Here is a 26,474-nt window from a genome sequence, read left to right as displayed (position 1 = left end):
CTCCGCTGTGACGGAGTATAGCAAGTCAGAAAGTTCTTACCGTTGAATGGTTTGTGGACCACGGGAATAAAAAAAAAAGGAGGAAAAAAAAAAGGTGGTTAGGTTACGGGGTGGGGGGGATAGTGGGTTGGGGGTGTGAGGAGGTCTTCTTCGCGTCTTCATAGAGACTCTTTGCCATGCCATCAGTGGGGGAGGAGGGGAGATATCAATCCACCCAGGAAGGTCCGGTAGTGGGATCTCCAGGGTGTCACAGAACAAGCATGGGTCTTTAGGAACCCAGAGAACTGCTGTCTTCCCGTCGTGTGTAGCCGATAGGCTGAAGGGGAAGCCCCATCGGTACACGATAGGACTGTCTTGCAAGGTGTGGAGAAGTGGTTGAAGTGTTCAGCGCTTCTGGAGTGTAACCCAGGAAAGATCAGGAAATAGGTGGATTAGGGTATCATCAAACAAAATTGGCTTAGTCACTCTGGCTTTACGCATAATATCTTCTTTTAGAGAGAATGAGTGAAGTCTACAGATGACACCTCTAGGACTGGATGCTGGGCCTTTAGGTTTTAGAGCTCTGTGGGCCCTGTCATTTTCAATGTGTGTGGAGGCAGGGACCCCCAATAAGTTGTTGAAAATGATTTGGAGGACTGTTCTCAAATCTTCTGGGCCTTTGGATTCTGGGAGGCCCTGAACCCTGATGTTGTTGCTACGGTTGCGATTATCCAAGTCTTACAGATGATGGTGCATGTCCCGGAGAATGAAGCGATTGTCTACCTGTTGGGATTAAACATGATGGATCATGAGCTTAGTGGATTGCAAGTCTTGCTCCAAGTCTTCAACTTGGGTAACCAGCTGGTGAAAGTCCCTTTGTAGCTTTTGTCCAAGCACTAATACACTGCCCAACAAGAATTCTCTTGCCTTTATAGCTGTGAGTGGTGAAAAGATGAGCTTGGGCGTGTTATTTGTATCTAATAGTAATTTTTATAACAGCTTATGGGACATTAACGGGACACAGAGCCATAGTAATCACCATGTGGGTTATAGGCCACCTTCAGCTGCTGCACACTGGCACTGGCACACTGGCAAAAAAAAAAGCTGTTTTTGTAATGCTGACAAAACTAAATTCAAGAGCTAAAACAAAAAACAAACTAAATTCAAGGTTCAGGCGTGACCTAACTGAAGGTTAAGCAGTGTTACCCCCTGAATAAAGTTATTTCAACAACCACTTGCTTCGCATTCTTTGGTTCATAAAACTGATAAGGCCGAGGCCTGTCCTTAGAAAGTACTCAAGGCCAGTTTATATCTCACCCCATCTGCAGAAAGTCAAGGAGTCTACCTATGACCTATTTCCTGGGGTACCAACCCCTGGTTTCACACCAGGAGACATATTCTTCCCAGACGCCATAATATATAATTATGGAGGCCGGCTTCCTTGCATTAACCAAGGTAGAAACCACTGAACCTGACAGCCCACGCTTCTTCAGAGTGTGGGCCTCAATAGCCCAACCGTTAAATTTAGCGTTTGTAAGGGAAGATGAAATGCAAGAGAAGGTCTAAACGTGGTGGTAGGGTCCATTGGACCCCTACTGCCATCCTTATGATCTCTGCATATTAAGATCTTCTGGACCACAAGAATCACCAACTTCCCTTCCTGCTTGATTCTGCGAAGAAGTCGTGGACGCATGCAGAAAAGGAGGGAATGCATAAATCAGTAAAATTGATTCCATGGGAACACCAAGGCACCTGTTCCACATGCTAGTGGATCCTTTGTTCTTAACATAAAGATGTCCATCTCTCTGTTGAACTTGGACGCAAACAGATCTATATCTGGGATCCCCCATCTTTGACCTATTGTGAGAAAGATGGGTGAGGCTGAAGGAACCATTCTCCCAGGAACTGTTAGCGACTCAAAATAAATCGACCGCCTGTTAAACTTCTATCCCCAGAATGAAAAACTGCCGATAGATATAATTAACCTTTCTCTGGGTCGCACAACTTCTTGTGCCCCCCCCCCCCCCCGGTGATTGATATAGGCCACTGCTGTGGCATTGTTAATGGGCAAGGTCATTTCTGATCTGGACCACTTCTCTTGAACAGTTGCGTCTTCCAGGACTGCTCCCCAACCTAAACAAGGTTGGTGTATGTTGTTACCACTTCCCAGGTAACTGTAGGAAGGATTTACCCCTTTGCAGATTTTTGGTTATAATACCATAAACTGAGGCTCCACGCACCTTTGGAGTCAGACACATTGGAAAATCTAGAGCTCGAACCCTCTTGTTCCAAGCCGATAAGATACTGTTTTGCAGCAATCTTGAATGAAACCAAGCATAAGGAACGGCCTTGAATGAAGTCACCATATTTTTCTCATGCAAGCTGAATAGAAGGATTCATCTTGCTTCGACCACCTTAATCAGTTCCTTTATGGCACTGATCTTTGCCTGGGGCAAGAATACCTTTTTATGGGTGTTATCTATGAACATACCCATAACCTCCTTAATGGCTTTAAGGAAGATTTCTTTAGGTTGAGAATCCAACCTAGGTATTTCAGGTAGTTGAATGTGGTGACCATACTCTGGTCTAAGCGGGCTACCGACTGGGTAAACGTCTAGGTAAACTATAATTGTTACACCTTGAGCCCTAATCTGGCTAGAGGGGGGGGGGGCAAGAACCTCTGTAAACACTCAAGATACAGTAGCTAGACCGAAAAGCAGAGCTACGAACTGAAAATGAAGATTTTTCTACCATGAAGTAGATATTAATGGTGAGTGGGGAAATATGCCCACGGAGGTATGCACCCTTGACATCAAAAGTTCTCCTTGTAGCATGGAGACAACCGATTGGATTGACTCCATGCGAAAAAGAGCGGATATCCAGGAACAGGTTTAGATTCTTGAGATCCAGAATGGGTTTGACATCTCCATTCGATTTTTTTTTTTTTCAATTAACGTTTTTATTAGCCATTTCAGTAAAGTTAACAGTACACAGAGATAGAAACAATAAGCCGTCCATACACTGTAAAATCAAGAGTGGATAGGGTGTTCATATTAGCGGTTCAAATTTTAGTCTAGTGTCATTCTTAAACTGTCTAGTAATACACTCCGTGACAGACGGCATTATAAACCAATATACATATACTCACTTGTATACACATAGATACACACGTGTGACCTTCTGTTTGCTAAACAGCGAGCCATGCAGAGATAGCCTGTATTGTAAGAAGTAGTAGGAGAAAAGGAAAGGAAAGGTAGAGAAAAGTGTAGTAGATAGCCAAAGGTTTTCGGTTCTGTTCCAGAGCAGGCTCGCCATTAGTCCTCCTGCAGATGCCACCTCTCCCAAACCACGTTGTGTTCCTCCAACCTACCCCGGATTCTTGCAGTCATCTTTTCCATGAGTTCTACGTCCTTAATCCTGGAATATAGGGACTCTTCGGATGGGGTCAACTTGCTCTTCCAATTGAGAGCTATTAGGCAACGGGCTGCTGTAAGGATGCGTCTAAGCAGTTTCTTAGATGGTTTAGCTATCTTTGGTTTAGAGAGGCCGAACAGAAAAAATGTAGGTGTAATCGGTATTGGTACGTCGAAGAGGCGGGTAAGTAGCTGTCGTGTCAGATTCCAGAATGGGGCTATGAGAGGACATGTCCAGTAAATATGGAAGAGAGAGCCTCTGTCTTGTTGGCAGCTCCAGCAACGATCAGAGGTTGAGGGGTATATTTTATGGAGTATGGCTGGGGTCTGGTACCAAAAGAAGAGAATTTTATACGAGTTTTCTTTGTAGAGTACACAAGGAGGTTTTGGCTGCTTGTCTCCATACCGCCTGCCAAGCTTCCAGTGGAAGCTCTTCTCCCAGCTCTCTCTCCCATCGCACCATATATGCATGTTTACCCCGTGTTGGGATTTGGTGCGCATTTAGGATCCGGTATATGTCTGAGATCAGTCCTCTACGGTTAAGCCCCTCTAGTATAATCTGTTTGAATGGGGAGAGTGGGGAGAATTGGAGGTGCGGCGCTATCGTTTGGGGCGAAATGTCTATTCTGTAGGTAACTATAGAACGTCTGTCAGGGGAGTTCATGCTTGGCTTGGAGCTCCGAGAATGTCAGAAGCCTACGTGATCTAGGGTCCACTATATGGCCAAGATGGAATAAGTTCCGTGAGGTCCAAGGCCAGCATAACTGGTGGGATAAACTGGCCGGTATTTTGGGATTGCAAAGAAAGGAATTAATCAGGGAGCATTCAGATTTAAGCTCACATTCGCGGGAAAGTTTGCACCAGAGCTGACGGAGCTGGGACATCGATCCTAGCAGCCGGCAGGGGTCCACTTCCACATTCATATTCCATAGGAGACTGTTTGGGTGTGCTGGGGCTAGCCAGATTTTTTCTATCTCCGACCACTTACTGTAAGATCTCTGGGGGAACCATGAGACTATTGCGTGTAATTGGGCTGCTTGATAGTACCGAACGAAGTTAGAGAAAGACAGGCAGCCATCTGTACACGAGGCTGTCATAACAGAGCAGGGTATCCTATGCTTTTTAAAGTTCCAAACATATTTCAACATGTCCCTCTGAAGTTTACGTAAATGAGCATATGGGATCGGCATGGGTAATGTCTGGAACAGATAAAGGAGCTTCGGAAGAACAACCATTTTAATGGATGCAATCCGCCCTAAAAAGAGAGATATGATAGGTCTTTCATTTTTGGATAAGCTCCCTAATCATCCTATAAAGGAGGGGGAAGTTGGCTTGGTATAGGGTATTGAAGGACGGGGTGATAGAGATCCCGAAGTATTTAAGGGAAGTACTCTCCCATTTATAAGGGAATGTGGATTGCAGATGACCAATCTAGTCTTTTACAGCATTGGAGTGAGTGAGGTTGAAGTCCCCCCCATCCCCAGAAGCTCATGAGATGCCCTGAAGTGGCGGGTAAGGACCTTAGTCAGAAAACGGTGTTGACGAGTGTTTGGGGTGTAAAGGGCGCATAGGGTTATGGCCTGCGTTTGCCATAGGCCTTGGAGAATGATGAAGTGGCCTTGCGGCTCTAGGTATGCCTTAGTGCAGGTGAAGGGGGTCCCTTTTTTAAAGAATATAGCTACCCCCGCTTTTTTTACGTGGGTTAAAGGCCTGGTATATCTGGGTGAAGTGTCTGGAGGCGAATGTGAGTCCCCCCTTGTTAAAATGCATTTCCTGCACCATAATATGTCCACCCTAGATTGTCTGAATGCCAAATGCCTTTTTTGTTGGAATTTAGGCCGTGGACATTCAGTGACAGTATCTTAGCCATAGTCAAGCGTGAGGTGAGCGTCAGTCATACTTAGCTGAACCCGATAATGGTGTATCCAAGTCTGGGAGTGCGCCATCCACGGGAGGAGGGCCAGCGGCCCCGGAAACCATTGGTAAAGATCTGTCTGTAGTACGGGAGAAGAAAAAGATCTAGGGAGAAGAGAAAAAGTTAAAACATAAACATAAATGGATACAACAATTAGTATCATCAGTTAGGGTCAGATGTTCCTAGGGGTTACTGGGCTTATACAGTTCCTATTGGACTCCCCGACTAAAATATCCGGAAAGTTCAGGTTGGGGAGGCACTGGTGGTTCCAAATCTAGGGAGGAACTATTGGATGGTTAACCACGGGGGGGGGGTTTCAGTAACCTAGGAGCCGATCTGTCCGGGTACTCAACCTAGACCAGCCCGTGGTATAAAACATTAAACATAGGCATTCGGGGGGGGGTTCCCGCTTAGAGAGGTGTGTGATCGTTCTTGGAAGTAATTTCAAGCATGGTATGGCCCGTCCGGGCTTGCAACTAAAGGAATGTAAAGTGCCATCGGGTGCCGGGTAGGCGTCCTCTGGGGGGGGGGGTGGGGGGGGGGGTGTCAGTTCATTTTATGTTTGGGCGATCTGCTGGTCTGGAATCTGGTCCCCTGTGGCGTTTAGTGGGGGGGATTTTCTGCCAAACCACCGGCGGTGGAGGAGGGGTTGCTACCAGGTCCCATTCAGGTAGTTGGGGGACAGGTATTCCCAGGGTGTCACAAAACAAAAGGAATCCAAGTCTTTCGGGTAACATAGGACAACAGATTTCCCCTGGTGTTTAGCGGTAAAGCTGAAGGTGTAGCCCCATCTGTAGACCATTTTGTTTTCCTGTAAGGTGTGTAAGGCATAGGAGGGGGGGGATTGCTGCATGACCCCTAGTTATTCTGAGTTCCCTGGAACATGAGGGCCTTAGGGAGGGCCGAGGCCTGCCAGGCAGCATGGAATTGCTCCCCGCCTATGGAGGGAGCCAGGACACCCCTTTGGTACGTGGAGCCTGGAAGGGCTGGGAAGTCCTCTGTGGCATCTGATGGGGAGGGGGAGAAACACCTCGTGTCGGAGATGCCTGGGTCTGATGCCGTTCTCAGCAGCAGGGGAAAGCCACTGTGCACTGCGGCAGAGGCTGGGCTTCGGCCTTCTCTCCCTGCGTCTCGTGCGGGATGTGGGGAGAATGGTGCTTATCACTCACCCCCTGTAGGAGCCCCGGCGGGGCTGAGGAGCAGCTGCGGAGAGGCCGGGTGGTCGGGTAGCAGCCCGTGAGACTGCGGGAACGGCGGCGTGGAGGCCCAATGTCGGGAGGCGCCATTTTGCCGCTGCTGCCCGGTGACATCCCGGCCGACTTAAAAGAGTCCCTCAAGGACGTGGCGGCTGACTATCCTCGGGCTGAGGAGGATCTGGTGGTACGCGATCCTCCTATGGATCGGTGCTTTGTACCCCGATTTTCTGCCAGTTTGCTGTGGACTGGAGTAGAGCTCTCAGGCAATGCTTCCTTCCAGCTCAGCTTCCGGTCACGCCTCCCTCCATTTGATTTTGCAGTGAAAAAAGGTTTGAATAAAACCTCAACCCCAGCTCTTTCATGGGGACCAGCATGACCACTATTTTCCAAAAGATGGTCGCAATGCTAGAGTCTTCTAGCGTTTGATCTGAGAAAACGAGGAGACGGGAACTGTTGAAACCCCAGATTGTACTCTAGAGCCATTGAAGAAGCCACCCATCTGTCTTGACATTCTTTCTACCAGACCCTTGAAAACAGAAGTCTCCCCTCCCAGAAGCCATTGTGACTGCCTGGAGGCTGATGCCTCTGGCACTGGAGAAGGAACTTGTTTAAAATAAATACTTTCCTTAGCAAAGGGGTAATTTTTCAAATAAATTCTTTGGATGAATTACCCAAGATATCCCAAACAGCAGTTCACCGCAAAAAGGAAAACCAGACAGGAGTTTTTTTTTTTTATGACGCTTTGGCTGACCAATTTTTCAACCATGGTATTCTATACATATGCAGCAGCCCAAAAAAAAGGTGTGAGGTATGAAGATAAAATCTCTCATAGCGTCTATTGCCAACATAAAGCTAGTAGGAGCTTGCCAGATCCTGGGCCTGGTGAACAGGGATAACCTTAAGCACCTGTTTAAACTGGTTCCTCAAGGATTTTGACATATATCAATTACTGTCAGCACAGGCTGAGACACTCAACCGGTCAGGAAAACAATATATATATATATATTTTTTTTAATAGGAATTCCAACTCTTTATTCGTTGGATTCCTAAGTATTTAAGCATTGTCTGCCGGACAAGTCAAACTTTTAATCAAAAGACATAGCAGTGTCAATTTCTGGTATCTTCCACCTTTAATAAATGTTTTTCCTCCATAAAGTGTGAAAAACTTTTTAGGAGGAAAAAATGCTCATCTGCATGATCCCACTCAGAATACATAAACTTTCCCAACAATGAATGGACAGGAAAGGCAAGCACAGCTTTGAGGCGGCTTTAGCGAACCCAAGACAAGAAGTGGACACTCAGTTAAGTGTAGCATAAAATGTGGAGTGGACCAATCAGGTAAGGAATTGCACCCACAATGTGAAGCTGATCCTTCCACATATGACCCCTCAGAAGAGGAATCACCAGCCTGTTCACGGTCCCTTGAGAGAAAACATCTTATCCCGCCCCCAGAGCCTCAGTTTGAGGGTCTTTGGGTAATGGAATGGAACCTGTCACATTTTATCCCAATCTGGGATGCGATTAAAGCCACTAACCTTTTTCCCATGCTATCATGGCTGAGGAAAAAAAACCTTTTTAGAAATATAGGCAGGGGCTGCAGTGTTGTAAACAGTTGCAAACATTCCATGGCCCCTGAATGCTCACTCTGACCAGCCACCCCCTCTCAGGGGAGGATGCCATTGTAGCGATGAGTTTTAGGCTTTCAGAGCTTGAGGGAGATCCCTTCAGCTCTCTTTTGGGGTGTTTCTACCTCCCCTTCTGAACATAGTCTGACACATAAATGCAGAGGTACTACCAGAAGAATCGCATCCACTGCTTTGAGCAATAGTCCAGCCACTGACGCTGCTATCAACGCTCAGCCTGATGTGAATAGTAAATGTGTCAATAGGAATGCCTGCATCACCAAACCTCTTACATGCCCCTCTTTGCTCGTGTTGCTCCGACAACTTGCAGCAGCAAAAATTTAGCTTTTTAAACATGCTCCCGCACCGGACATTGGAGGACGCCAACACCGCGCTAAGCCCCACCCCCTCATCGCATCGTGCCCCCATCCTTTTTTTCAAAAGTTTTCATGCGCGACGGTGGGCTTCCGATCTGACAGGATCGGCTTGCGCGAGGGAGGGATGGGGAAGAGGAGACCTAGACAAGCCACTGTGCAGGAGAGGTAGGAAAATGGAGCGGCATGCCGATCGTTTTTAGCTTTCCCTTTTCCAGGCAGAGGGGGAGAGCTGTGTCTGGTGGAAGAACCCCCCCCCCACCCCGTCCCCAAAGTAGGTCTGCCTACTAGCCGGAGGAAAAAGCCTGCTGCTTACTGACACAGCGTGTTCTCTGAATAAAGCAAGAGAAGGTACGTGCTCTATACAGGAGACATTTCATAGGAAAATGTTAAATTCCTTAGAAAAACTTCACTTACCTTTCCTGCCGCAGGGTTTTCTGTGGTAAAACCAACAAACCCAATCTTCACCCTTCACGGTGGGTTCCGTTAACAAACCTTCAGGAACCGGGAACCCACACTTCTGGACCTGTAATAGCACCCCACCAGTAAAACTTTATGGCTAAAAATACCAAAGCACTGGATCCCGGGGTCCAACTCTCTAAAAAGAGAAGCGTAAGGCCCCTTTCACACAGGACGGATCAGTAATGATCCGCTTGCTCAGCTGGGATCGCTCCGTTGTCCCAGCTGAGCCGGCGGATAACAGGGCGGTCCCGGCACGCTGTGCCGGGACCACCCTGTCAGCTCTCCGCTCTCCTCTATGGGGGATCGGATGAACACGGACCGTCTGTCCGTGTTCATCCGATCCGCTCTGCAGACGGATAGAAAAATAGGATTTTCCTCCGTCTGCAGAATCGGACAATAGCGGAGGCAGAAGATAGCGGGTGTCTGCGGATGTTTATCCGCAGACACCCGCTATCCCATAAGAATGCATGTATGTCCGTATTTCATCCGCAAACGGATGGATGAAATACGGACATAATGTCAGCATGTGTGAAAGGGGCCTTGCAAGTAAAACCTTGTTTCTTCGGACACGAGGCCCGGGTACCATTCAATTCGGCCTAAAAGACACTTTGAATGGATCAGGCTGCATAGCTAGCCCCAGCAAGGATTGCTCCAGTGGAGCTCAGCACAGCACATCTTTACTCGTGACCAACATTTTAGACACTGGCAAAAAAAACTGAGGTACTCCTGGTATGGGAGGGGTTATATAGGGAGGCAACTTCCTGTTTAGGGTGTGCCAGTGTCCAGCACCTGAAGGTGGCCTATAACGCACATAGTGATTACTATGGCTCTGTGTCCCGTGATGTATGATTAAAGAAATATATATATATATATATATTTTGTGGCCCCAACAAATCCCCGTGCCGCTCAGGACTAAGGATGAGCTTGGGTGTGTTATTTGGATATACCGTATTTATAGGCGTATAACACGCACCTTGAATTTAAGAGGGAAGTTTCAGGAAAGATTTTAAATAAAGAACTGTGAAGCAAAATAATGGTTAGTGCCCATCTGCAGCCCCACCATTGCCATGAATGCAGCCTCACCTGTGCCATAAGTGCCGCCTGATCCATGCCCATCTACAGCATCGAAGGGGACAGGGAGGGAGGCAGGACAAGCGCTGACAGATTACATGCAGGAGAATCTCCGGTTTACTCAGTGGCCTCTTTGATACAAAGTCCTGCCTCCTATGATAGACAGGACAGTCGTCCAATGCCAGCCCAGGAGATAGGTCCTATCCTATTACAGATGCCACCGTTTAACAGGAGATTCTCCTCTATGTAATCTGACGGCACTCGCCCCTCCCCCCCCCCCCCCCAGGCAGCGCCGATAAATACTGTATTATCCTTTATGGCCCCGGGGGCCACCAAAGAGGAAATATATATATACATACATACACACACACACACACACACACACACACATATATACAAATTACCAGGGGGGCAGTAAACCGGAAACCTGGGCTGGACTTTGGACATACAGTAGGGATGGAAAGTATTCAGACCCCCATAAATTTTTCACTCTGTTATATTGCAGCCATTTGCTAAAATAATTTAAGTTCATTTTTTTCCTCATTAATGTCCACACAGCACCCCATATTGACAGAAAAAAAAACACAGAATTGTTGAAATTTTTGCAATTTATTAAAAAAGAAAAAACTGAAATATCACATGGTCCTAAATATTCAGACCCCTTGCTCAGTATTTAGTAGAAGCACCCTTTTGATCTAATACAGCCATGAGTCTTTTTGGGAAAGATGCAACAAGTTTTCCACACCTGGATTTGGGGATCCTTGCTTTCTGTCCGGTTGAATAGTAAATGTTGGTGGTGTTCATTATTTTAGCTGTGTGCTTAGGGTCATTGCCTTGTTGGAAGGTAAACCTTTGGCCCAGTCTGAGGTCCTGAGCACTCTGGAAAAGGTTTTCATCCAGGATATCCCCTGTACTTGGCCGCATTCATTTTTCCCTTGATTGCAACCAGTCGTCCTGTCCCTGCAGCTGAAAAACACCCGCTGCCACCACCATGCTTCACTGTTGGGACTGTATTGGACAGGTGATGAGCAGTGCCTGGTTTTCTCCACACAACCACTTAGAATTTAGGTCAAAAAGTTCTATCTTGGTCTCATCAGACCAGAGAATCTTATTTCTCACCATCTTGGATTCCTTCAGGTTTTTTTTTTTTTTTTTAGCAAACGCCACCAAGGCTCTTCTCCCCCAATAGCTCAGTTTGCCTGGACGGCCAGCTCTAGGAAGGGCTCTGGTCGTCTCAAATGTCTTCTATTTAAGGATTATGGAGGCCACTGTGCTCTTAGGAACCTTAAGTGCAGCAGAATTTTTTTGTAACCTTGGCCAGATCTGTGCCTTGCCACAATTCTGTCTAAGCTCTTTTGGCAGTTCCTTTGACCTCATGATTCTCATTTGCTCTGACATGCACTGTGAGGTCTTATATAGACAGGTGTGTGACTTTCCTAATCAAGTTTAATCAGTATAATCAAACACAGCTGGACTCACATGAAGGTGTAGAACAATCTCAAGGATTATCAGAAAAAATGGACAGCACCCGAGTTAAATATATATGAGTGTCACAGCAAAGGGTCTGAATACTTAGGAACATGTGATATTTCAATTTTTCTTTAATAAATCTGCAAAAATGTCAACAATTCTGTGTTTTTCTGTCAATATGGGGTGCTGTGTGTACGTTAATGAGGAAAAAAGATGAACTTAAATTATTTTAGCAAATGACTGCAATATAACAGTGAAAAATTTAAGGGGGTCTGAATAATTTCCATCTCCACTGTACGAGATAGGCCACGTTTAACTAAAGCCAATAATAAGGTCCAGGGGTTCCAACAATGCCTGTGGATAAACTGAGGTTACCTTTAATAAAAACGACACGTCTAATTAGTCAGTAGATGCAGAGATAGACAGCTGAAGTTACATGCAAATCTTGACCTTTCCTGTAAAACGCTGATCTAGCTTGTCCAAACGCTATATTGGTCCTTTAAAGCAATGAGCAGAATTATGGACTAAGAGATGCAGCACAAGCTTTGCAAGCTTGGCTATTACAGGGAAATTCAATATTTGCATTCAGCTGACTAGGTCTCTGGATTTACTCTTTTTTACTCCGCTTCTGTATTTGTACTTCATGTATTCAATTTGAATTACCTAGTTACACGCTTACCTTAAGTAAATGTTTTTTAGAGGTCAAATAAATTGTTTTTTATTAAAGTAAAATATGTTACAGTGCAAGGCAAGTTGAAAAGGTCTATATCAAATAAATACATTTATATTTACATTTTATTTTTGATGTGTTAGATAAAATATGGTGCTTTAAAACACTGCATATTACATTTAAAAATAAAAGGCATTTGCTGACGGAAGAAAGAACATTAAACAATAAAACATGCCATTCTTGCTTCATCTGTAAACAGGTCATCAGTTTGAACGGTGTGCGTCTGTTCTGGAGACATTGGTCTTCGTGGATTATGTTGCAAAATCTCAGGGACTGCCTTCAGATGAGATGTTTTTATGCCTGAACTTTTGAAGACACAACGCAGACCTGAGCAATATCATCGTATTCATAAGTTCTCTTTAAAAATGTGTCTGTCAGTCTTAATCCAGAAACACTCTGGGGAAATAAAACAAAAATGATTTCTAATTTACAGAAACATGACAAAAGAACACTTACTCTTGGTTGGCTTGATTAAACCCATATATTACTTTCTGTTAATGTTCTTCTTGAAATGCAAGTCACCCCTTGGCAGAGGTGGATAGTGCAGCATAGCAAAATTATTATACATTACAAAATTCACCTGTAGTTTCAGTATACATTTATAAAAGTGCTAATGATGTTCCTTATATGTAGTCTTGATGAAGTCCCCCCCCCCCCCCCCCCCACCAAGACCCCTTTTACACTGAGGCACTTTACAGGTGTTTTAGCGTAAAAATGGCGCCTGTAAAGCGCCTCTCCCATCACTCCAGTGTGAAAGCCTTCACACACTGGGGCGGTGTGCTTGCGGGAATGTTAATATAAGTCAAGGAAGCAGCATCTTTAGGGCTGTTTAGGAGCAGTGAATACAACCCTCCTAAATGCCCCTGCCCATTAAAACCAATGGACACCACTGCCGAAGCACCTGCTAAGCACTTCGGCAGCGGTGTTATGCGGGCACTATTAACCCCTTCTTCAGCCACTAGTGGGGGTTAAAACGCCCCACTAGCGGTGCTTTATCACCGATGCCCCCACTGCGAAAGTAGCCCAAAGTGATAAAAATAGCGCCTGAAAAATGCCTCCCCTGCAGCACCAGTGTGAAAGCCCGAGTGCTTTCACACTGGGGCGCTGTGCTGGTAGCACGTTAAAATTAAGTCCTGCAAGCCGTATCTTTGGGGCAGTGGAGCAGCGGTGTATACACCGCTCCTGCCCATTAAAATGAATGGGCGCTGAAGTGCCCGCAAAGTGGTTCGGCGGCATCGCTTTTACAGCGCATTAAACCCTTTCTTCAGCTACTAGCAGGCGTTAAAAGTGCCCCGCTATTGGCTGAATAGCGTCACTAAAACAACAGTAAAGCGCCGCTAAAACTAGCGACGCATTACTGCTAATGCGGTGCAGTGTGAAAGGGCTCTAACTGTATGATTGAGCACCCAGCGCTTACATGTCGAGACACAAGTGAAAACCAGAACACTAGTCCTGTACTGCCACACAATGCACAGGAGTGAAGTCAAGAATATGTCTCAATAGTCAGCCTAATCCAATCTTTTGTTTAATTTTCTGAGATGCAGCAAAAAAATAAAAAAAAGATATAGATATATATATATATATATACACACACACACACACACACGTGTGTACGTGTGTATATATATATATATATATATATATATATTCACACACACACATATTATATATATATATATATATATATATATATATTATTATTTTTTTATTTTTTTCATCTATGGGGTTTAGATGGCAATCACCTAAGCACCATGCCACTATAATGAATTACAGAGACTGAAACTGGGGCAGTACTCACCTGCAAGCCCTGTACAGATGACAGAAGTGTCAGAGTGAGGAAGAGTGAGGAGCTGGGGTGTAATTTGCCGAGCTGTCTTCCCGATACTCCACACCAGTGAATAGAATTAGTGTTACACATTTCTAGACCCAGATCCATTGTCCTTTCACTGCTAGGGACAAAAGGAGAGAAAGCATTACAATTCCAGACAGTACTATACAGAACCGAATGTCTGTCCCTGCCCCACAGCACCTTAGAAATGAGATCTAGTGCTTTCAGCGAATACAGAAACCCCACCCAAAAAAAAAAAAAAAAAAAAAAGTGAAACAAACTAGCGTGCAACCATTGAAAACAGGTGAAAATTAATTAAATAAAATAGGTAGTAGCCAGCATTGACATGTGTTCCCACACCTCAAAACAAAATAAATACAAGTGCTGCATTGTAGTTTTTATTTAAATACAGAAACCCACTGCAATCTGGCTACATACTCATTCAGAAATCATTAAACACATTTTTTTAACTGATCTTAGATTTAAAAAACAGATATCTTTGTATTAAAGGTACATGGTCGCTGGGAAATAGGAAACAGCTATTACCTAGCACTGAAAATGTTAGTTTCCTGGCTTTCATGCTAATGTTTTGAGACTTCAAGCACACAGAAGATATTCCGACACTCATGCATGTTTTGGATCAGTAACTCAAATAAATTTCACGGCAGACAGGCAAGCAACTAGCATGTTAAAAACAGGCTGAGCAACAACAGAACAAGTACTACTTTTCTCATGAAAGAGTCACATTAGTGACCCATTGTCCCTTGCAAACGGCAAGATAAGCTGAGGGGAAGAGTGTTATAGAGAGAACCAATCTTTTCTACATAGCATTGTGCTATTGTTCCATGAGGTTTCATTCTAAAGAATAGCACATTTTGGCTACAAGGATGGTTTAGTTTGATCTTTTTAGTGAGAGGGCCCATCTATTTATTTAGACCACAAACCATTTAAAGTTCCTGCAATTGTGCTTCGCAAGAAAATACGTGGATTAGAGGGCATTCTGCCCCAGCACACTCTAGTTCATGAGAAAGAAAAAAAATTGTGTGGAAAACATCACGACTTTAGCTTTCACATTTTCTACTTGTCCTCAATTACTGCGATGAAAACTGAGGTTCTGTTCGCATCTCGACGTATGGGGGTGACAACCGTGGTAAAAATGTGCAAATAAAATCACGGGGACGCCCGTTGCCCAAAAGAAGCTCCTGTAGGCGCCCTGCGGTTCGGTTTGCGTGTTTTACCGTGACTGTTGCCTGACGAATCGCGGCAAAATCGCGCCATGTTTGGGGCGCTATTGAAATCGACGTGCAACACTGGGAAAGCACGGGTGTCCCTAGATTTACCGCTATTGCGAATTGCGCCCGTAGGGATGTGAACGGAGCCTAAAACCGGAGTAGTAAAAAAAAAAAAAAAAAATAGGATTTTTTGTACTCACCGTAAAATCCTTTTCTCTGTAATTCACCGACCGACACAGCTCCTCTCTGTATCTAAATGGGTTGTATAGCCTGCCATTAGGAGAAACTAGGCCAAATTGTTACACAATACACAGAACTTGAATCCCGCCCCAGGGGGACGGGCCCTGTGCTATCATCCCTTCCCACTGCTCCTAGCAGCTTCAGTACGTCTACAAGCAATATAACGTAGAAAAAAAAAGGAGGGGTGGGTGCTGTGTCAGTCGGTGAATTACAGAGAAAAGGATTTTTACGGCTAGTACAAAAAATCCTATTTTCTCTTATATTCACCGACCGACACAGCTCCTCTCTGTAACTAAATGGGACGTCCCCAAGCAGTGCTAAACTAGGGGTGGGAAAACAGCATAAAAACTTCATCCACCGTGGCAACTGGGAACTAGTGAAACTAAACCCACAAAAAAACAGCAGTGTGTGGAAAAACACCACTATATAACTGGGTATCCTAAACAGGAGTGATCCCCAAGACCGCAACATTGTGAAAGTAATGCAACAGTGCATTAACCAAAACAGTACTACACGGCCGCTTGCAAAACTTTGCAGCCAAAACAGGCATCAGCCGATGCACTGACGTCTACCTTGTAGAACTTGGAAGATGTATGGACAGACGACCAGGTCGCCGCCTTACACACCTGAGCGACAGACGCTTGTGTCGGAAGGCCCAAGACGTTCCTATTGCTCTTGTAGAGTGGGCCGTGACTGGAAAGGGAGGCACCTGCCCCTTCAAGGCATAGGCTTGGACTACAATCTGTCTGATCCACCTGGAAATGGTGGCCGACAAGACCTCCATGCCCTTCATAGGACCAGCCGCTGAAACAAACAGTGAGTCTAACTTGCAAAAGGAAGCTGTGGCAAACAAGTACACCTTCAGAGCCCTAACCGCATCCAGAGCGTGAAGGGCCACCTCCTTGGGGTGCTTCGGCTTAGGACACAATGATGGCAATATAATGTCCTCATTGATATGAAAGGCCGAGACCACCTTAGGTAGAAAGGACGGTTGCGGATGCAACACCATGTTATCCCCGTGGATGACCAGATAAGGCGACTTGCAGGACAAGGCCGCCAGTTCCAAAACCCTCCTGGCTGATGTGTTGGCCACCAGAAAGACCACCTTCTGTGAAAGGGTCAACAGAGGAATCTCCCTGATATATTCTCAAACGGCGGCTTGTGCAGCGCCAACACCAGGTTCAAATCCCACGGAGGTAACGGAGGACGCACCGGAGGGACTACATGTCGCACCCCCTGCACAAAGGTACTCACTAATGAGTGAGACGCCAGGGGTCTTTGAAAAAAAGACAGCCAGAGCTGAAATCTGCCCCTTGATGGTGCTCAGCGCCAACCTCTGGTCTACACCTTGCTGAACAAACAGCAGGATCATGGATATAGAGAAGGAGCGCGGATGCCACCCCTTTCTCCTCACACATGGAGATGTAGGCCTTCCAAGTACGATGATATATATTCCAGGAAGAAGATTTCCTCGCCCTCAGCATAGTTGGAATCACAGAGTCCAACAGACACCTGTTCCTCAATACCTGGCTTTCAATAGCCAGGCCGTTAAAGCCAGCGATGGTAAAGCAGGGTGAAGGATTGGACCTTGAGATAGGAGGTCCTCTCTCAACGGCAGTCGCCAGGGAGTGACTGCCACCAGGCGCACCAGGTGGAATCCCCTCGGCTTCCACTCTGAGAAGCAGACGTGGCAACAGTTTCAGCAGAGGAAAGGCGTAGATCAGCTGGTACTGATTCCACGGAGCCACCAGCGCGTCTGCCCACAGATCTCTTGTCCTGGACACGAATCTCAGCACCTTTCAATTGAGCTGGGAGGCCAATAGATCCACATCTGGTGTGCCCCATTTCAGGCACAACCGCCTGAATATCTCCAGATGCAATGCCCATTCTCCTGGATCCAGCATCTGACGACTCAGATAGTCCGCCTGCCAATTTTCCACCCCTGGGATGTAAATGGCCAACAGGGCCGGAACACGTCGATCTGCCCACCGAAGTATGTGAGCAACCTCCCGAGCAGCGGCTGAACTTCTTGTTTCCCCTTGGTGATTTACGTACGCCACAGCCGTGGCGTTGTCAGACTGTATCCTGGTCGAATGCCCTCGAAGACACGCCGACCATGTGTGGAGGCATAGCCTGATCGCACTCAATTCAAGCAGATTGATCGGCAACTTGGATTCCTCTGTCGACCAGAGGCCCTGAGCCGACTGAATCCCCATCACTCCACCCCAGCCGGACAGACTGGTGTCCGTGGTGACCACCGTCCATTTCAGAGGAAGGAACGATTTTTCCAGCCTGAATCACCGGGGACCTCAACCACCAGATCAGGGAGTCCCTGACTTGCTGGCTCACCTGGATCTGCCGATCCAGGGACCATGGAGATTTGTCCCATTTCATCAAGATCTCCTTCTGCAGGACTCTAGTGTCGAACTGTTGACATTGAGGCCCTTGATAACAGAGAGAGAGTATCCAGGGCCACGTCACAAAACGTACTTAAGGCCATGCACTAGTTGGTCTGCTAACTCCACGCAGACAGGGGAGGCATTCTGCTCTCCCAATTCGTGGTGCAAAAGTTTTGCCCACTTTTTTTTTTTCTCTTCTTCCTCCCCTGGGATGTGAAAATATATTTCAATATTGTAATGTATATTGATTAACTTGATCATATGACCATGGTGTAGAATACCTAATGGACTGTGTTTTGTGACTCCAAATCTCCATGAGGGATTTTTATATTTCCCATTTTAATGAGTCTGTACGGGCACCCCGGGGCAAGATTGACCCATAGCCTATTTAACCAGTTATAGGTTTGGCCAACTTGCCCCTATTCTAAGTGGGAGGTTTTTATTTGCCCACTGTTTGCAAAAAGTTTCCCTCTTGTCATCGTTTGAAACCGGGGACTACATAGAGGTTGGCAATTCTATTCCGCCATCACCTTCCCCGTGTATTTGCAAGCTCTCTCTCTGTCCGGTAATATGATCAGGGTACAGTGCCCATTTCCATCATGATCGCCTGCTTCTGATAAGCGCGGTGGTCGCTTTCAGCGCAAGCACGGACAGACAATTGTGGGCAAATCCTTGACTCTAGCCATGTTCCAAAATGGCTGATGCGCTGTAACGACGTAGATTACGTCCTTCGTGCATGCGCAATACGACACGTACGCGCAGCAAGGAAGTCCTCCTCAAAGACGTGCCTGCAGCCTGGTGGTGACGTCAGACGCCGCCGGGCTGGAGCCACGAGATAAAACATCAGTCCCGTCAGGCAAGTGACAGGAAGAGACCTTGGGGACGCTCGCTAGCGGATGAACATTCGAACTACACTGATTCAAACATTATCTTAAAAACAGGTAGGAGCCTGAAACTTTTGTGGAACTTAGAGGATGTTCCTCTGGGTCCAACTGGGGAATTCTTACCCTTATTTTAAACTTAATGAGGGCACCTATTGATGCTAGGACTTGGTCCTCTCTCTCTTTTTCTTTGTTTTTTAGATCTGCATAGACAAATACTTTTTGCTTTAAAACGCACTGTTTACAACTTTTATCTGACAGTACACGGATCACCTTGCTATTTGGCATTTTCAGCTGGTTCAAACTCAGCTATTTCCTGGATTTTCCCAGGTATGCTTTCAGGTTGATTATCACTTGCTACCTAATTTCCAAACTAACCAACTTAGATACATTGTACTCTCTTTCTCGTGCCTCTGCAGACTCTAGGGAAATATCAAGGATCCCCAATGATGTCCTCATCACACTCCATATGTATGGTGTGAGTTTCTTCACTTACCAACAACCAATATCTACAATAGTGACAAACTATACAAATTCACAAATTTTAAGGGGTAAGGTGTTTTAGTTTATATAACCTAATTTATAATCTCCAAATCGGAGAACTATGCTATTATATAAATATGTTTATAAATCTGGATTTCATCCATAGAATTGAATGTCTTTTTTTGTAATCACTTTTTTGTCTACCAACAACTATGTCCTTGTTTTAGATGAATTTAATCATTTTTAATATAAAGCTGTTCTGGTCAAGTTCAGATCAGAGTGGAAGTATCATTACAATCATTTGATTATATGTTTTGAACTCTTGGGGTACATATTGTCTGTCCCCTAAGGTTCTTTACATTTATATAATTGTTTATTTTTTGTGTATTTTCAGTTTTTTCTGTATATCGCTGTATGCTGCAATGTCCTGAGGAAGCTCAGAAGAGCGAAACATGTAGGAAAGAAACAATGCAGGCTAAATAATATACAAATGTGGTAATCTGTGGAGTTTTATAGGATTCTGCACTAACCTTTGTATATTTACATTTGTCATATTGTATGTATATGGAAAAAATTGTTTTCCTTATTTGGGAAATGTCTTTTGTACATTTAATAAAACTTTATTGATTTTTATCTACTGTCTTTATACACTTGGTACCGTTATAAAAATCCCGGGGGTTGGTTACCCTCCAGTCCCCTGTCAGCTTCTTCCCCTTTCTTTTTCTAAATTTTGCCCACTCAGTTAGTGTCTGCGACACCAGTGCGGATGCCAGTACAGGTCGCACGGCTGACCACACAATCGTAAACAAGGAACGAGCCACTGCTTCGGCCTTCCTGTCTGTGGGATCCTTGAATGCAGGAGTCCGCTCAACTGGGATCGTGGTTAGTTTATTTAACCTAGACACTGGGGGGTCCACGACCGGAGGAGCCGACCACTTTTTGAGAAGGCTTTCCTCAAAGGGGTAGCGCGCCGCCAAGTTTTTGGGGACCAAAAAGGTCCGTTGCGGGCGACCCCATTCCCTGTAGATGAATTTGTCAAAATAAGTCAAATACCGTAACATCTTAGATGAATGTGCTGGCTTGTGGGACCCAAAAGGGCCCGGTACATCAGCAGAGGAATTCGCTGGCTCCTGAATCTTCAGGGTATCACGCACAGCTATGATAAATGCTCCAACAAGCGCCCGGACCCGGAATCATCCTCACTGACCGAACGGTCCTGGTCAGTCCGATAGGTTAGAGCAGGGCTCTCGAGCCGTAGCAGGGTTCGAGTCTGCATCAGAGCTTTCCCCAGAGGACAGGGGGGCAGGGGCCTCTTGCGTGCACCTTTCCTGCCACGTGCCGCCTCTATCTTAGCAATATAGGAGTCCAGGAACGCCGTCAGGGTGTCCATGCGCACCGCACTAACCGCAGGTGACCCGGTTGCTATAGCCTGTATTTCGGGGGAAGAAACGCCAGTTTCTGAAGCCATGCTGACCCTATCCTGTCAGCCACCTGCTGCCGCCGTGTGTGTGTGTGTGGGGGGGTGCTTAGCGCTAGACTCACCACCCTGGGGCGTTCTGTGAATACAAACAGTGCCTGTAGTCCCTAGGAGGTTCCCAGATGCAGAGGAAAAAAAAAACTGCGTCAGCAGCAGCAGCTCTAACAGCGGTGCAACGGTCTGCAGAACAGCTTCAGCGTTCCACACAGAGCCATCCAGTGTCCCTCACACACAGGGAATACAGGGAGTGACAAGAGAAAGCACATTGCAAACTGTCACAAGAGGCCAGCGGTGAAGAAAGCATTTTGGCTTTCACAAAATGGCTTCCAATGTAATCCATAGGCATCCCAGGGAAAATGGCTGCTTAAGCTCCCCAGGGGAATCTAGCTTTCCCAAATCCAAGATGGCCGCCGGAACGGTGCCATGAGGTAAACAGAGCAAAAAATAAAAACGAACTGCCTGCTGACACACATACATCCTCCACATAAACAGCCTTTTTTGGACCCCCGGACCTGGACCAGGACTGAACAGCAACCGCACAGAGCCCCACAGGTGAGAAACAGCGACACACACACAGCCCATGCAGACACCCCCCTCATAAGGGGGAAGGAGGGGTGATAGGGACTTGGAAGAGAGCTGAGGTGGCCCCCGAATCGACCACCCAGGGAATGCCCAGCTACTCCCCCCACTGAAGCAGGGAGAGGCGTACTTACCAGTCCTGAAGAGTTGGGAGACATTCCGTGGTAGCCAACTCCTGCGCAGTTACAGGGAAGGTTACTGGCCCGGTATACTATGATCCAGACATCAGTAGCCTGGTAATATGTATACCCCGGAGCTCACCGACCACCTCTAGAGCATGAGGTATGTCGTGGCCTGCCGAGCCGTAGCTGCGGCCTGCTCACGCTCGATGGCCAGACTGGGGAGACTACAAGGATTTCATTAACCAGCCTGTCACCCAGCCAGCAGTTGATAGAAGATCTCAGGATCTCTCATCTTGCGCAAAAAGCAGCAAAAACATGGACCGAGAGGCCCACAGGGTTTCCTAGGTCATTCTCCTTGCTAGGCAAAATAAAAAACAAGCTGCTAGGAGCAGCGGGAAGGGTTGATAGCACAGGGTCCGCCCCCCTGGGGCGGGATTAAAGTTCTGTGTATTGTGTAACAATTTTGCCTAGTTTCTCCTAATGGCATTTAGTTACAGAGAGGAGCTGTGTCGGTCGGTGAATATAAGAGAAATATTATTTTATTATTAAGTGTTCTTGCCTATATTATGGCCAAATTTACCACCCTAACTCCTCCCACAGCTTTTACACTACATAGACAGTAATATACCGAAACGTGTGGGTTGTTCCCGGAGTGCTATTACTTTGTGGAATATTACGCCGAATGGTTCACAAAATATTGTTTTTGTGGCAAAATTTGTCCCATAGGAATGAATGGCAAAATGTTCAAAACTAGAGTGGGAGGTGACCAAAGCTGACAATCCCCCATGATCAGCCAAAACATTATGACCCCCCCCCCCCCCCATGATCAGCCAAAACATTATGACCCCCCCATGATCAGCCAAAACATTATGACCCCCCCATGATCAGCCAAAACATTATGACCCCCCCCCATGATCAGCCAAAACATTATGACCCCCCCCATGATCAGCCAAAACATTATAACCCCCCATGATCAGCCAAAACATTATAACCCCCCATGATCAGCCAAAACATTATAACCCCCCATGATCAGCCACAACATGATCAGCCAAAACATGACCACAACATGATCAGCCAAAACATTATGGCCCCCCGCCCCCATGATCAGCCAGAACATTATGGCCCCCCATGATCAGACAAAACATTATGACCACCCCATGAAAAAAAAAAATAATTTTTGAAAAAAAAATATTCAGCTCTTTTAGCTAATGATGGGAATTCAACTTTTTTAGTACTATTTATACTTTTTAACCACTTTCAGACCGGACCATTTTGCTGGTAAATGACCAGAGGTCTTTTTACACTTTGGCACTGCGCTGCTTTAACTGGTAATTGCGCGGTCATGCAATGTTGTACCCAAACAAAATTTGCGTCCTTTTCTTCCCACAAATAGAGCTTTCTTTTGATGGTATTTGATTGCCTCTGCGATTTTTATTTTTTGCGATATAAACGTAAAAAGACCGCAAATTTTGAAAAAAAATGATATTTTCTACTTTTTGTTATTAGAAAAATCCAATAAACTCAATTTTAGTCATACATTTAGGCCAAAATGTATTCAGCCACATGTCTTTGGTAAAAAAAAAGTCAATAATTGTATATTTATTGGTTTGCGCAAAAGTTGTCACATCTACAAACTAAGGTACGTTTTCTGGAATTTACGCAGCTTTTAGTTTACGACTGCCTATCTCATTTCTTGAGGTGCTAAAATGGCAGGGCAGTACAAAACCCCCCCAAATGACCCCATTTTGGAAAGTAGACCCCCTAAGGAAATTGATAAGAGGCATGTTGAGCCCATTGAATATTTTATTTTTTTGCCTCAAGCGATTGAATAATGACAAAAAAAAAAATTTTTTTTTTTTTTTACACAAAGTTGTCACTAAATGATATATTGCTCACACATGCTATGGGCGTATGTGAAATGACACCCCAAAATAAATTCTGCTGCTTCTCCTGAGTACGGGGATACCACATATGTGGGACTTTTTGGGAGCCTAGCCGCGTACGGGGCCCCGAAAACCAAGCACCGCCTTCAGGCTTTCTAAGGGCGTAAATTTTTGAGTTCACTTCTCACTACCTATTACAGTTTTGAAGGCCATAAAATGCCAAGATGGCACAAAACCCCCACAAATGACCCCATTTTAGAAAGTAGACACCCCAAGCTATTTGCTGAGAGGCATGTTGAGTTCATGGAATATTTTATATTTTGCCACAAGTTGCGGGAAAATTACAAACTTTTTTTTTTTTTTTTTTTTTTTCACAAAGTTGTCACTAAATGATATATTGCTCATGCATGCCATGGGCATATGTGAAATGACACCCCAAAATAAATTCTGCTGCTTCTCCTGAGTACGGGGATACCACATATGTGGGACTTTTTGGGAGCCTAGCCGCGTACAGGGCCCCGAAAACCAAGCACCGCCTTCAGGCTTTCTAAGGGCGTAAATTTTTGAGTTCACTTCTCACTACCTATTACAGTTTTGAAGGCCATAAAATGCCAAGATGGCACAAAACCCCCCCAAATGACCCCATTTTAGAAAGTAGACACCCCAAGCTATTTGCTGAGAGGCATGTTGAGTTCATGGAATATTTTATATTTTGCCACAAGTTGCGGGAAAATTACAAACTTTTTTTTTTTTTTTTTTTTCACAAAGTTGTCACTAAATGATATATTGCTCATGCATGCCATGGGCATATGTGAAATGACACCCCAAAATAAATTCTGCTGCTTCTCCTGAGTACGGGGATACCACATATGTGGGACTTTTTGGGAGCCTAGCCGCGTACGGGGCCCCGAAAACCAAGCACCGCCTTCAGGCTTTCTAAGGGCGTAAATTTTTGAGTTCACTTCTCACTACCTATTACAGTTTTGAAGGCCATAAAATGCCAAGATGGCACAAAACCCCCACAAATGACCCCATTTTAGAAAGTAGACACCCCAAGCTATTTGCTGAGAGGCATGTTGAGTCCATGGAATATTTTATATTTTGCCACAAGTTGCGGGAAAATTACAAACTTTTTTTTTTTTTTTCACAAAGTTGTCACTAAATGATATATTGCTCACGCATGCCATGGGCATATGTGAAATGACACCCCAAAATAAATTCTGCTGCTTCTCCTGAGTACGGGGATACCACATATGTGGGACTTTTTGGGAGCCTAGCCGCGTACGGGGCCCCGAAAACCAAGCACCGCCTTCAGGCTTTCTAAGGGCGTTACAGTTTTGAAGGCCATAAAATGCCAAGATGGCACAAACCCCCCCCAAATGACCCCATTTTGGAAAGTAGACACCCCTAAATTTAGGGGTACACTAGTGAGACTAGGTAATAAATGGCGGGTGCCCTGAAACTATAAAAAAATAACTAACCAACCAGCGTCACCTGTAACAGTTATATGGTGATCACTGGTGAAAGGGTTAACTAGGGGGCAATCAGGGGGCTTTATGCGGTAGTATATGGGGGTCCCTGGCGCTATAAAAAGCTGCGGCGAACCTAAATACCTACCTGCCTAACTAGCGTCACCTGTGACACTAATACAGCGATCAGAAAAACGATCGCTTATTAGGCTGGGTTCACACTGGAGCGATGCGGGAACGCCACGAATGCGCGGCGGGTTCCCGCATCGCATGCCTCCCGGCGGCAGTTCACACTGCCCTATGCGAACTGCTGGGAGTGTCAGTGAAATGTTACTGACCCCCCCAGATCAGTTCGCATATCGCAGTGCGATCTGCAAACTCGGATCGCATGGTGTGAACACCCATGCGATCCGATTCTGCTGCGGGCCAAAAAAAGGGTCCCGTGCGAATTTGCGGCGGGTGCGGCGAATGGCTGAACTCGAATCGCACAGAGATCGGATGTGATTTGCACTGCAGTGCGGGGCGAATCACATTCGTTCTCATAAACCGCTGCAATGTGAACCCAGCCTTAGTGACACTGGCGACGGGGGGTGATCACGGGGTTAAACCTTTATTGGGGGGGTTAGGGGGGTACATTAGAACTAAAGGGGGCTAACTCTAACTGCCCTAACAGTTATTACAGTCACAAATGACACCAATGCAAAAAAAAAAAAAAAAAAAAAATGACATTGGTGTCACTGTGACTGGGGGGCAGGGGTAATTGGGGGGGGGGGTAAAGGGGGGGTGTGAGTGTGCCTGGCATGTTCTACTGTGTGTGTAGAGTGTTGGTGCAACTCACCGATCCGCTCTCCTCCGTGTCGGAACGAAAAATACCGACACGGAGGAGAGAATACATCACTTCCTCTCCTGTGTTTACATTACAGGAGAGGAAGTGATGTCACGGGGGATTTCCATTCGTCGAGAGCGATCGCGAGGGGGTGGCCATGAATGAATGGCCGCCCCCTCATCCCGGATCGCTCTCGAAGGAATGCCGACCGCCGCAGGCACCGGGGGGGGGGCCCGATCGGGCCCCCCACCCGCGGGCAGGCAGGGACTTATATATACGCCCATATGCCTGCCCGTGCCATTCTGCCGACGTATATCGTCGTGCGGCGGTCGGCAAGTGGTTAAATTATTAAGCTTTTTAAAAACACTTTTCACAGTTACTCCAGCCACTCCAACCACACAACAGTTACTCAAGCCACTCCACCCACTCCAGTAGGTGGAGGCAAGAACACTTCACACAATTTCCCCAGAAATTGTAGACTTTTCTAGTTATTTTTCACTATTTAATCTGACAACGGATATAAAGGAAAGTAGAAGAGGTATAGAATAGCAGCCACACATCAGTGCCACTGGAAATGGCAAAGTTTGATTTACCCTACCAATATTCTGATGTCCCATTTCTTCCTTTGCATAAACCATAGGGCAACATTAACGCCTTTCGCTTAAAAAACTTATTTTTGTGTAGTAACACACAAAGGTCCTCATCACTCCTTATTTAGGCTTAATGTACATGGGACATTTTAAATTCTATACTGAAAGATTTAACTTGACAGATAGTAAAAGACGTTTAAAAACGTCCGTTTTGCGGCATTTAGACACGTTTG

At 45.8% G+C, this 26,474-nt stretch overlaps 1 protein-coding gene across 5 annotated transcripts in view; it reads right to left on the bottom strand.

Moving 5' to 3' along the window:
- Positions 1–12,204: 12,204 nt before the first annotated feature.
- The window catches only part of LOC143940856 (trafficking protein particle complex subunit 13), an 81,071-nt gene continuing 66,801 nt past the window's right edge, over positions 12,205–26,474 (bottom strand). For 3 of the 5 annotated variants that reach the window (XM_077462642.1, XM_077462638.1, XM_077462640.1), the window contains 2 exons: positions 14,031–14,181; positions 12,205–12,628 (listed from right to left, as the gene is read on the bottom strand). In XM_077462642.1, coding sequence (XP_077318768.1) covers positions 12,527–12,628; positions 14,031–14,181 — 253 coding nt within the window. In that variant the 3' untranslated portion in view covers positions 12,205–12,526. The remainder of the gene's footprint in view (positions 12,629–14,030; positions 14,182–26,474) is intronic. The other 2 variants (XM_077462639.1, XM_077462641.1) reach the window with 1 other exon arrangement.

The sequence above is a fragment of the Lithobates pipiens genome, unplaced genomic scaffold (assembly GCF_037356315.1).
Source record: "Lithobates pipiens isolate NorthernLeopardFrog02 unplaced genomic scaffold, aLitPip1_a1.2 Scaffold_3, whole genome shotgun sequence".
Lineage (NCBI taxonomy): Eukaryota > Metazoa > Chordata > Amphibia > Anura > Ranidae > Lithobates > Lithobates pipiens.
This window is presented reverse-complemented; position numbering and strand designations above follow the sequence as displayed.